General features: G+C 38.0%; 1 protein-coding gene across 1 annotated transcript in view; it reads left to right on the top strand.

Annotated features, from left to right (window-relative positions):
- LOC103243954 (protein eyes shut homolog) overlaps nucleotides 1-13,149 on the top strand; it is a 447,411-nt gene that overhangs the window by 392,512 nt on the left and 41,750 nt on the right. The window contains exon 7 of the mRNA XM_037987163.2: nucleotides 6,314-6,496. Within this exon, the coding sequence (XP_037843091.2) occupies nucleotides 6,314-6,496 (183 nt within the window). The remainder of the gene's footprint in view (nucleotides 1-6,313; nucleotides 6,497-13,149) is intronic.

Genomic DNA, 13,149 nt, shown 5'->3' with positions numbered 1-13,149 from the left:
CATCTGCTTGCTTCATTAAAATACATAATAGAGAAGGAAGAACTGAATTAGATTTTCACTAGCTCAGCGCTCCCTGGTGCCCACTCTGCTGAGGCTATACACAGCAGCCTATATAGAAAACAGAATCCAAGTAAAAATCAACCACAGGTTTGTCTTTTGTATCTGTTTAAAAACAGAGCAATGAACTCCAAAAAAATTATATATTTAGACTAAACAATCTATCTTGAAAACACTTAAAGGTTTCAAGTAATTTTTGATGCACTTAAGACATTTTTTTCAACACCACATATAAAATTTTAAACATGATCATAAAGGTATCATACAGATATTTTGTCAGGTAAAAGGCAAAATAGTCTGTCAAAAACTATCAATTGCCCCAAGAAACCCAGTCAGTATTTTTAGCTCACAAATTAAAGAATACATTATTTTCAAATATTAAATGGAAACAAATGTGCATAAGATAAATTATAAAATTACATAGTTATACAACTTAATTATTAAAAACAATGATTTGGGCCAGGCCCGGTGGCTCATGCCTGTAATCTCAGCACTTTGGGAGGCTGAGGCAGGCAGATCGCTTGAGCTCAAGAGTTCAAGACCAGCCGGGGCAACATGGTGAAACCCCATCTCTACAGAAAATACAAAAGTTAGCCAGACATGGTGGTGGATGCCTGTAGTACCAGCTACTTGGGAGGCTGAGGTAAGAGGATTGTTTGAGCCCGGGAGACGGAGGTTGCAGTGAGCCAAGATTGCACCACTGCACTCCAGTCTGAGTGACAGAATGAGACCCTGCCTCAAAATTAAAAAAATAAAAAATAAACGGATTTGTCAGGTTAGGAGTCCCTATGCCTTAATTTTCAGTATGTGTTCCATTACCTGAATTTTTACTCACACTAGAAGAATTAAGATTCCATATTATTGCAAAAATTTACTAACATTTTTTTGAGGAAAGGACTTAATGCAAAAAAATTCAAACACGCAACATTTAGCATTGGTGATGGTGTAGAAATCTACTTCACAACTTCATCCAACAGCTCCGTAAGTGCAGAATAGTTAGTCACTTAAGAATAGAGTTGTAAAGATACTAAACAGTAACAGCAGAGATATACTATCATAATATATATTACTATGTCCTTAACACTACTTTAACCTTTTACATGTATTCATTCAACCATTTGATAAATGTATCTTATACCCAATTAGACCATGAAGGACAGGCAAGCTCTCTGCCCTAGTGGAATCTGCAATCTGAGTGGGGAGAAAAAGTAATAAAAAGTAAACAAATAAATAACATATAATGGAATTGGGCCATGTAAATAAAGCAGGTTAAGAGACTAGAGAGTAAGGGTTGTGGTGGGGGGCGGGGGGCACAAGGAGATTACATTTTAATAGAGTGGTCAGGAAAGGCCCTGTGAGGAGAGAACACCTGAGCAAGTCTTGAAGGAAGTGAAGGAGCAGGCCATGCAGCTTTTGGGGAAAATGTGGTTCAGGCACTGGGAACAGGAGCAGAAGCCTTGAACTGGGAATGTGTTAGGTTTGCTTGAGAAACACGAAGAAGTTCGCATGGTTGCAGCAGAATGAGCAAGAAGAAATGAGTATAAAATAAATCTGGAGATTAGGAGATTTGTCTATGTTCAGGAGTTTTTTTATTTCAAACTTCAAGGGAAATACTGGAGGACCTTTGATATGCAATTTATATTTAATAGACCACTTTGGCTACCATATGGAAAAGAGATTGTAAAGTGACAAAGGTAACAACAGGGAGACCAGTTAAAAAGCAAATATTATAGTTTGGGCTAGAAAGAACAGTGCATTGAACTCTGATGGTATTAACAGAGGCAGTGAAAAGCAGCAGTGTAATCTGGGATGTATTTTGAAGATGAAGTTAACAGTATTTGTCAGTTTGTCAATTGAGGTAGCAGAGAAAGATACAATTTAAGGATGATGCCTAGTTTTGCTCTGAGCAGAGAGGGAAGACTGGGGAACAGATTTGATTGCAAAGGAAGGGAAGGGATTTGGGTTGGGGGAAAGATTACAAATATTGGAATAAAGAGTTTTGCTTTATGTATGATCAGTTTGCAATTCTTATCAGACATACAAATATATGGTCATTATCTAGAAGTTGGTTGGATATGTGAATCTGGAGCTCTGGAAAAAAGCCAGAGATAAAGACTCTGTTTACTCAGGAGTCATCCACCTGTAAGTGGTACTCATGATCAAATACAGAATGATGGTAGATGGAGATAACTGGAAAAATAGGAGAATGAGGAGCAGCAGTCATTAAGGCAGGAAAAATACCAGGAGAGTGCAGTGGTCATGGAGACCAAGTAAAGAAAGCATTTCAAGAGAAAATAAATAATCAACCGTGTCAGTTGCTTCTGAGACACTGAATAAGATAAAAACAGAATTGACATTTAGTTTAGAAAGATTGTGGTCACTAGCGATCTTAACATAGAAAAGTTCAAAGAAAAGATAGAGAAGATAGCCTGACTGGAATAAAATCAAGCATGAATGGGTAATAAAATTTTTAAGAGTCAATACAGACAACTCTTTAGAAGCCCCTTGCTAGTATGGTGAGCAGAGAAACATACAGTAGGTAGAGGGGAATGTGGAGTAGAGGGAGGCTTTTTATTTATAATGGGGACATTCTAGCATATTTCATGTTAAAGGGAATGCTGCAGTAGAGAAGAAGAATTCGGTAACTCCTGGGAGGCAGGACAGAATTTCTGAAGTGATGCCCTTGAACAGATGAGAAGGGGTGGATGAAATACCCAGGCAGAGTCAGCCTTGTCAGCAGAGGGAAGGCAAAGCGTAGGGATCAAAATGAAAGATTTGAGGGTGGGAGAATTTGACAGTGAAAGCATCTGGTAGTTCTCTGTTGATGGGTTTTTCTCAACAAAATAAAAAGCAAGATTATTAACTGATGAGAGACAATAAATATTAGATGTTTGAGGAGAGAGGAAGCATTAAATAGTCATTTTAGAGGCTGGGAAAGTGACTTGACTGGAAATATGTAGTAGGATTGCAGGTCTGGTGGGAGAGGGTTGCCCACTTGAATTGTATGGTTAGCTCAAGTGTTTCCTTCAGCCATAGGCTTTTCTCATTCTTCACAAATGTTAGGTACTCTCACGTTCTCATTTTATGAACAAGGAAACTAAAACAGAAAAGTGAAATCACTTGCCCAAGTTTACACAGAAAGTGAGGAGATCCAGAATGGAGCCTGAACCGGCCAGCCCCAGCTGCCTCCCTCCATCACTATGCCATAGAGTAGCTTATGTCTTCCTACCAGCCGGCGGGTTTCAGGATGCATCCCTGCAGAGTTGAGGAAAGAGGTTCTGAAATCTGAGCTATTTATATGTCTTTTTCCTACATCCCAATAGCTCATCTTAGCCACTTCTGTGCATTATGCACAAAATATTAAATTCAGATTAAAAGAAAGACTAACTACAGATTTTTTTTTTCTTTTCTTTTTTTTTTTTTTTTTTTTTTTTTGAGATGGAATCTCACTCCGACTCCCAGCCTGGAGTGCAGTGGCCCGATCTCGGCTCACTGCAACCTCTGCCTCCCAGATTCAAGTAATTCTCCTGCCTCAGCCTCCCAAGTAGCTGGGACTACAGGCGTGTGCCACCACACCCAGCTTATTTATTTATTTATTTATTTATTTCTAAGTAGAGACAGGGTTTCACCATGTTAGCTAGTATTGTCTGGATCTCCTGACTTCATGATCTGCCCGCCTTGGCCTCTCAAAGTTCTGGGATTACAGGTTTGAGCCACTGTGCCTGGCCACAGTAAAATATTTTTAAAAGGAAAAAATAGTTACATTAAAAAACAATAATGCCTTATTTCTCTGCCATATTGGGAATGAGAAAAAAAATGCTTTAGTAAATGATTAAAAAATAGAATTTTATACCCTGTCCGTGATAACTTTTGCTAAAAAGTGTTTTATAAGCATAATATAACATTCTAAAAAGATTATACATTGAGCCTATAATATAGCACTATAATATAATAGAAAATATCACAATATTCTCTCTTTAGGCTCTTAGAATTTTTAATGCTCCTAGATGATGTCTGGATACCTTTTGACTGTGCCTGAAATGATCCCAGAGCATTATTAGTGATTCTGCTTTCTTCTACACACTAAACAATTTATTTTAGTTTAAATTCCAGCATCTCCCTTTTTCCCTCATGTTCCCAATTCATTCATGTAACTTTAGAAGAACTGACAAAAAATGCATGACTTTACACATGGTATCTGTGAGGCAACTAGGGATTACAAACATTTTTTAAAATGCATTTAATAGCCCAAAAATATTCCCATTACAATCTGTTCAATTTTCTGACTAGATGATGACTGATCCTCCCAGAAGGCTAATCTGGGAATTTGTGCAGTAGAGTAACCAAATTAACCAAATGTTACCTGGTGGGAGATGGAAAAGGGCTTAAAATATTGAAAAGAATCATTTGTAAGGTTGAAAGTCTTCTCCTAATCTGAGTCCCTCGCGTTCTCCTGCCTAATCCAGAGTGATAGAGACAGTGTGAGTGAAGACATAGAAGCCTCTTAGTGATGGATTATATTATCTTTGACCCCTTCTCCTGATTCCTATTGCTCCCCATAGAGGCCCTATCTTTTTATAGGTTCAAAGTTATCAAAAGAAAAAGCCCCTTGAAGTAAGTCACAACGAATGGTCTAGAGGAAGAACTTACCTATCAGAATATGCTTGGATCTCTCTGCGTTACCATTCAATAGAAATAGAATGTGAACTGCCTATGTAATTTTTTTTCTAGTAGCAACATTTTCAAAGTAAAAAGAAACAGGTGAATTTATTTTAGTAATACATTTATTTAACCCAATGTTAAGTGATATACCTGACAGGAAGAGTGTTATTATCTCAGGGACACAATTTATAAAGTTTTCACTAGATTAAAAAATAAGTATAAGAAGCAAAATGGCTCAAAAGTCCCTACTTCACATTCTGGTGACTTTTGAAAAAATTATACTTAACCTATGCCACACATCCCAGGGAATAAACTGATAGGATTTTAATAAAATACCAAAACAAAGTATTCAGCTTATTCACACAAATATCTTAGTTTAATACTCATATAATAAACTTATAAGATTTTAATAAAATATCAAAACATTCAGCTTATTCACACAAACATCTTAGTGTAATAGTCATATGAAACAAAGATATATAAACATTTGACAATAAGAATCATTTTTCCCAGGACAGCACAATTATTTGCTACACAATTATAAACAGACATAAGAAGCTCTTTTAAGCGTTAGATACCAGAGTGAGGATATTTCTTAAGGCTTGTAAAAATTCTAGTTTTACAGCTTCCCTGGAGTTCCAACATCTCTTGAGAAGGAAACAACATAAGCTCTTATGTTCTCAACTGAGCTATCCCCAACCAATAAAAATAGATCCTAGGAACATCCCTTAATCTGGTGACATCATCCATAAAAGACAGGATTGGGGTGTCAAAAACCCCCCTTTCTATTTTCTGTTGTCCTCTTGGGGTAAGGAAATGTAAAAAGTCAGTGGGGACTTATGAAGGAAACAGTATAATGAAAGAGAAGAGTTTGATACAAGAAGCACCTCTCAATTAAATTCCATTTTTTTCACACTGGCCCTTGAACTTCTATTTTACCATTTCCTGTTTTGAATAAATCTCCCTACACTTTCACACCTATTGAATTCCATGCTTTTATTACTTAACAAGCATCCCAGCGAAGAAAGAATGAACATTTCTTTTAAACAAGTATTTTTACTTAAAGCAAAGTTCTGGTCACTAACCAATGGTGATGGAAAACTGACCAATTTCCTTCCTGTTTCTTGACTTTCCTAGCCCTGACCTGGGGCTTTGGCTCATATAAAGGTGCAGGATTAGAAAAGCACAGTTTGTTCAAAGTTGTGAGCTCCTCGCTAAGTCATATCCAGGTTTTGGATGCCAAATCATGTTTACGAGGCACCTGAGCAAATACTTTGGCTGCCAGTAATCTTTTCTATTTCTAAAATTAAGCTTCAAAATATAGGGGTTTGCTTTTTAAGTAAATTATCCATTATGTAGAAAGAGTATGGTAGTGAAAGGTTATATATAAGATCTCAAAACATTGCACTTGCTTTGTTCTTGTTTTGAAATTTCCTATTGAGTCACTTAGTTGCTCAATGCTGAAGGGCACTAAAGTATAATTAATGTAATAGTAAACAGACTATTTGGCCAGATAAATCAGCAAAACGTAACCCTCACTTTACAAATACATGTACAGGTTTATTTTAACTGTTTGGTTTGGGTTTTTCCACAGCTATTAATATCACTCAGCCCAGGTTCAGTGGCACAGATGCCTTTGGATACACCTCATTCCTGGCTTATTCACGGATCTCAGACATCAGCTTCCATTACGAATTCCACCTGAAGTTTCAGCTGGCAAACAACCACTCAGCACTGCAAAATAACTTGATATTTTTTACTGGACAGAAAGGCCATGGTAAGATTAATTGAACCCTCTAGGACTTGCCTTGCTCCTTTAAGAATACTTTAGAGATTCCTCAGGGAGATTCTAGTTGGCTGTGGTAAAAAAAAAAAAAAAAAAAAAAAAAAAAATGCATTTGCCTAGATGCGGCCTCCTCCTGTTTCCTGCCTTGAGCATGTTCCCTGTAGTCCCAAGTATTTAGCAGTTCCCTGACCCTTTCTGATGCTCTACTTTACATCAGGGCTACTGTATTAGTCAGTTTTCATGCTGCTATAAGAACTGCCAGAGACTGGGTAATTTACAAAGGAAAGAGGTTTAATTGACTCACTGTTCAGCATGACTGGGGAGGCCTCAGGAAACTTATAATCGTGGTGGAAGGTGAAGAGGAAGCAGAGCACCTTCTTCACAAGGCAGCAGGAAGAAGTGCCTAGCAAAGGGGAGAATAGCTCCTTATAAAACCATCAGATCTCCTGAGAACTCACTCACTATCAGGAGAACGCATGAGGAAAACCACCCCCATGATTTAATTACCTCCACCTGGTCTCTCCCTTGACACCTGGGGATTATGGGGATTACAATTCAAGATGAGGTTTGCATGGGAACACAAAACCTAACCATATCAGCTACCTTTTATAATCAAAAGAAAAAATTCCTACAGGCAAACATGAAGACAGGGAAGGTGACCAAATCACATGGGAAGTAAGTTTATTGATTTGTCCTTTCCTCTGTTTCTTTGTTTCCATATGTGAAGAGAGAAGGGAAATTCTCATTTTTCTATGTATTATAAAATGGAAACAGTTGTTGCCCTCAGAGAAAACCATTCTAAATTAAAGGAGCAAGAAGTAAGAAAGTACTCAGCCTGTAACAAAGTACTCTAGTGCCCTGGAATTGGTGGAAAATCAACTTATAACTTAAATTTGTCTATCTTAAGTAGAAACTAGTTATGCATGTGTTAAGTCAAAGAAAATTACCTATGTTTTACTTTTAAGTCTGCAATCAATAGTTAAGCAATTAATCACCTAACTTATCTGAGTTCAGTGTTTTCAACTGTGGGATCAACATATTGTAACAGAAAAAGACCTTCCTCTCAGCTGTCAGTGCTTCTATTGTGCTAGGGTAAATAACATATTCTGTGTTTTTCAACTCAATCAGTGACTGTCTCTTAACACCAAACACTCTTTTCTGTATTAGCATATGTCTGAAAGGAGCCTACATCCCAAATGAAATGTGGTATTTCAGCCTCCCACCATGTCTGCTAGGATGGGTACTCTATCATATAAAGTGCAATTCATTCTACCTCCAAAATTTGTTTGAATCTCTTCCCCGTCTCTATGCTGAAACCTCATGACCTCCTCCTGACTGGTCTCCCTACTGATTTCCTGCCTTCAATTAATTCTCCACATTGTAATAAGAGTTAGTCTCTTAAAAGGTTTATTAGATCATGTCTGAACCTTGTTTAAAACCCATCTGTGGCTTTTTACTGCACTTACAATGCAATCCAAACCTTGTTATCATATTCTCAAAGGGCCTTCAGGATTAGATCCCAGCCTGTATCTCTGAACACAGCCAGGCCACTCTCACTATCTCTGTGCTCTTCTCCTAAGCTCTTCTTCCAGTGCCTTAACCACCAAGTGCTTTCCTGTCTCAGAGGTTTTATGCATGCTTTTTCCTTGGCCTTGACAGGAAATAGCTATCACAGTGGTCAAGGGAGCAGGCTCTAGAGACTGGTGATGTAGACATGAATCAGTCTCCACCATGTGCAAATTATGTGTCAAGTTACTTAATGTATTTGTGCCTCTATTTTCTAACCTATCAAATGAGTGTAGTAAAAGTACATTTCCTTACAACGTTGTGAGGAATAACGAACTTAATACATGGAAGTTCTTAAAATATCGTTGGACTCGGCCAGGCGTGGTGGCTCATGCCTGTAATCCCAGCACTTTGGGAGGCCAAGGCGGGCGGATCACCTGAAGTCAGGAGTTTGAGACCAGCCTGACCAACATGGAGAAGAGCCCATCTCTACTAAAAATACAAAATTAGCCAGGCATGGTGGTGCATGCCTGTAATCCTAGCTACTTGGGAGGCTGAGGCAGGAGAATTGCTTGAACCCAGGAGGCGGAGGTTCCAGTGAGCCAAGATCGCACCATTGCACTCCAGCCTGGGCAACAAGAGCGAAACTCCATCTCAAGAAAAAAAAAAAAAAGAAAAATCATTGTACTCAATAAACACGGTAGTGTGTCTTTTCTCAGAAGGGCATTCTGTAGCCACCTTCACCAAAGTAAATCTTATCCCACCCCATCCAAGTTATTCTCTACCTCAGCTTCTTATTTACTTCCTTCATTGCCATTACTTTAATCTAGAATTCTTTTATTTATTTTTAAAATAGTTGTTTCTTGTCTGTTTTCACTAACAGAATGGGAGCTTTATACAGAAAGAGATTAAGTCAGCCCTGTTCGACTTTTTACACCCATGCTTAACCCAGTGCCTGACCAAAATCACTATTTAATGAATGAATAAAACAACCCCAATAAGAACAAATAATTGCATGAGATATAAGTCAGCAACAGAGCTTCACAAAGATTCCTAAAGAGTGGTCATTCCTAGGGATTTTCAGTTCAAATGCTATGTCCTCTATTAGTATTTCCCCAGTGGTTCCCCTCCCCCCAACTCTTCCATCAATTCCTCTTCGTCTGAGCATGGACAGCCTGTTCTGCATTAGGATATGGAGCCTTTGTTACAGGCTTTGACTAGCTGCAAAGTTCTAAATTTCTCTTCTCACTTACAGAAATAGTGAGTCATCACTGTATCACCTACAAAGCCTCTCTCCAATGGTTTTAATAAATATCTGTGAATGCACCCACTATAGGGCAGGAAGGGAAATAAAGAATTCCTACTCCTAACCCTTTACTCTGCACACCGCTTATCATATATTTATCAATTAAATCCTTCTCATTTGGAAAAAAAAAAAAAAAAAAGCCTGGCAAATAAAAACTGCAAATGAGTATTGCAGACCCTAGGTCTGTCTTGTTTCAAAACTGATATTCTAAATCCTGAAAGAGTCAAATAGGGAGAACCTAAGCAAAAGACAAACACCTGGACCATGATACCAAAATACTGCCACCAAAACCCTTTAGTACTCATCTACCAAATTCTCCTTCAAAATCTTTAACACACACATAAAAAATATAAAGCAATGTTTTAGCCACCTCATTTCTAAATTGTGGAATCTTACATGTGACGTTTTCTAGTCTTCTCTAGTATTCTGCTTTGTATGCAAAGGAATTGATGCTAATTCTTTACTTGCATTTATAGGTTTATAGCATGGTTAAATAAAGGCTAGGGAATAGATTGATAAACAGTGAAGTTCATTTTCTAAAAACTAAAAATGAGAGCTCTAAAACATACAGTTCCACATTGCACCACATGAGGGAGCAAGAACACCAGCTAAAAAAATACAAATCGCACTGAAACGCTTTCTCTTTAAATGGATACAATAATTGCACATATTTATGGGGTATAATGTGATGTTTCAATACATGTATATATTGTGTAATGATTTAAGACAGAGTTTCTCCAAATAAGAGCTCTTCACACATATATTAAAATCACAAGAATGTGCTTGTTAAAACTCTGGTTCCCAGGCCTTCTTGAATCAAAAATTAGAATAAAATAAAATAAAATTTTATCAAGAACCTTAGGTGTTTTTTATGCAACTAATATTTGTTTTATTTTTTTAAGTTTTACTTTAAGTTCTGGGATGCATGTGCAGAACGTGCAGGTTTGTTACATAGGTATATATGTGCCGTGGTAGTTTGCTGCACCTATCAATCCGTCATCTAGGTTTTAAGCCCCACGTGCATTAAGTATTTGTCCTAATGCTCTCCCTCCTCTTCCCCGCCTTATGCAAGTAATATTTGAATGCAACTACTGAAAACCTCTAGTAGACAGCTAAATTAGACCACATGCAAGTATGGACTAAGATATGTAATTATTGGCCATAATGTCATCTATAGGGATGATTCATCAATTTATATAGCATACAGCTATGAATTAAAGAAATGAATCTCTTAAAACATATCATAATTATTAACCATACAATTTACAATTATCTATTCTATAGAAGAAATGACCCAGGTCAATGTTTTTAATAGTAGTACATAAACATTTAGATGTTATTGCTTAGTAACATTCATCTCTAACCTACCTATTGATTGTTACTACAAAAATCACCATACCATGTGCTGCCTTTATCTTCCTCAGGTGAAGAGATGCACATAGTCACAGAGTTTATAAAATAACTTGAGTAAGCCAACCTCTAATTTCTGATACATCCATATAAAAGGCAAGGGGACAACACTGATGACAGTCTTCTCTCAGTCTTTCAAAGCTGAACACTCATTTTGCAAAACTTCATTCCCATTGAACTCTCTGGGAATATCCTGTCAAATGCTTCATCTTGAAAACATCCCTTTGACTTACAATTTTTACCTAACCTAATCCTCTTCCTCTGCTCCTGCAGTCGTATTTGGCATTTCCTTCATTAGCTTCTCTTCCATTCCTGCCCTCCACTCTCTTGTAAGATACATCTTAGAGACCGGCTCTTCTAGAAGTCACCCTATATATCCCACAGTAGTCCACAGATGAATACTTGGCTTCCCCTCCTGTATCCCTTCTGTTGGTAACTGGTATAAACATTCTGCTTCAGCCAGAAACCCAGGAATCATCTCGATTTTTCCCTTTCATTCATTTGGACAAATATTGGTTGGGTACCTAGATGAGGCCTTCTTTTAGGTGCTGGGGAAGCAGTTATTAACAAGACAGATGAGGTCCTGGTCTCTCTCCATTTCATCCCCCATGTTCTATGAAACACTGAGGTCTCTCCATTTTCCCTCCCAGTTACCTTTTGTTTTTTTCTCCTTCTTTCTATCCTCATTGCTCCTGGCTTCTCTGTCACAAACTACTGCAATAGCAATAACCTCCTTTCCAGTCTTTCTGCTCAGTCATGTCCTTCTTCCCCTCTATTCTCTTTGTTACAGGGGATGGTTCTAACATGCAAGTCCAAACATTTCTTAGCTAATCAACATGTTTCATCATAGCATACCACCTAAGCTCCTCTGCATAATACACAAAGACACTTATCCAGCCCCTGCCCATTTGCACAATCTCCTTTTGCTTCATTCAGCCCCACACTTGGCAATATTAGCACATGTGTACATCCTGTGTCATGTGACTGCATCCTCCGCTTCTGTACAGGCTGTTCCACCTTCCTGAGCCACCCATGCTTCATAGGCATGCCTCCAAAACACTGTCCTTTAAGCCTCAACTCAAAAGATCATTCTTCTTTAGAGTCTTTAACTCTTCCAGAAATTTTTGTTTGTTTTTTGAGACAGAATCTCACTCTGTCACCCAGGCTGGAGTTCAGTGGTGTGGTCTTGGCTTACTGCAACCTCCACCTGCCGGGTTTAAGTGATTCTCCTGCCTCAGCCTTCCGAGTAGCTGGGATTACAGGCCTGAGCCACTCCGCACCTGGCCTCTTCCAGAAAAATTTAACAATTAATCTCACTGCATGCAGTTCATTGGTAACAATTCTCATATCTTTTTTAAACTATCTGGGTATCTTTGCAAACCAGAACCACTACTTTCCTTTTATATCAATAGTGGTTGTCACATATAAATACCCAACAGTTTTTTAAAGAGTGAATATAAAAATGCATGGTCCTTGATGCAGTAACCCTACAATCAATTTAGAAAAGCAAAACATGTACTTAAAGTTTTGTTAATTAACAACACTAAACCAGGAACCATGTCTGGCACACACAACCTCTATCACAATGTCTAATACATATCTGGAATATAAATAGCACTGAATGCAAAGATGTACATAAGTGATAGAAAACGTGGAAGTCAGAAAGTAGAAATCTCATCCAGCGAGAACCGTCAGAGAACAGAACATGTCCTCCAATGTGTTTCTCATCCTTCCCTTTCACTTTGAGCAATCCTCCACAATTAGTGCTACAGCAGCCCGGCTGGTATTTGCTCTTCCATTCTCCCCTGCCTGGGCCCAGCTGCTTGACTCCAACAGTGCATAAACAACCAGTTCGTGCTACCTGAGATCCATCACTCTCGTTCAGTCCACCGTCAAGCTTCCTCTTGCCTGGAATGCCTGCCCTAGTCCTCTTTACCTCTCCCAGGACCTACTCATTCATGTAATGTTCTCTGACAAATTTGGATCTCTTATATTCTACCTACACAAAGCCTACATAGCACTTGTGGTTTTATCCATAATTTGGTATCTAATTAAATACTATTTGGTCATTTATAATCACTGCTTTGAATTATGTGAAGGTACCATTTTCATAAATCAAAGCACTAGAATAGCAGCATTTCATAATCTTAATTTTGTCCCTCAACAAGATTAATCATAAATTCTTTCAATTTCTTTTGAATTCCCGATTGTATCATTCCTGTGCCGGATAGCTGGTGAAAAATCAATAATTACATGTTTATTGATTATTTCACTAACTGAAAGTCTCTCTGTGGACAGAGACTATCCTAGTTAGCTAATAATGCTGTGTAGGCATTGATTGATTTGGATTGTAGTGAAGAAGTTAGGATCTAAATGAAGGGGGAGGGGAAATCTGTAGCACTGTTTGCATCTTTGAAATATA

The sequence above is a fragment of the Chlorocebus sabaeus genome, chromosome 17 (assembly GCF_047675955.1).
Source record: "Chlorocebus sabaeus isolate Y175 chromosome 17, mChlSab1.0.hap1, whole genome shotgun sequence".
Classification (NCBI taxonomy): Eukaryota; Metazoa; Chordata; class Mammalia; order Primates; family Cercopithecidae; genus Chlorocebus; species Chlorocebus sabaeus.
The sequence above is the reverse complement of the archived record's forward strand: the minus strand, read 5'-3'. Positions and strand labels throughout refer to the sequence as shown.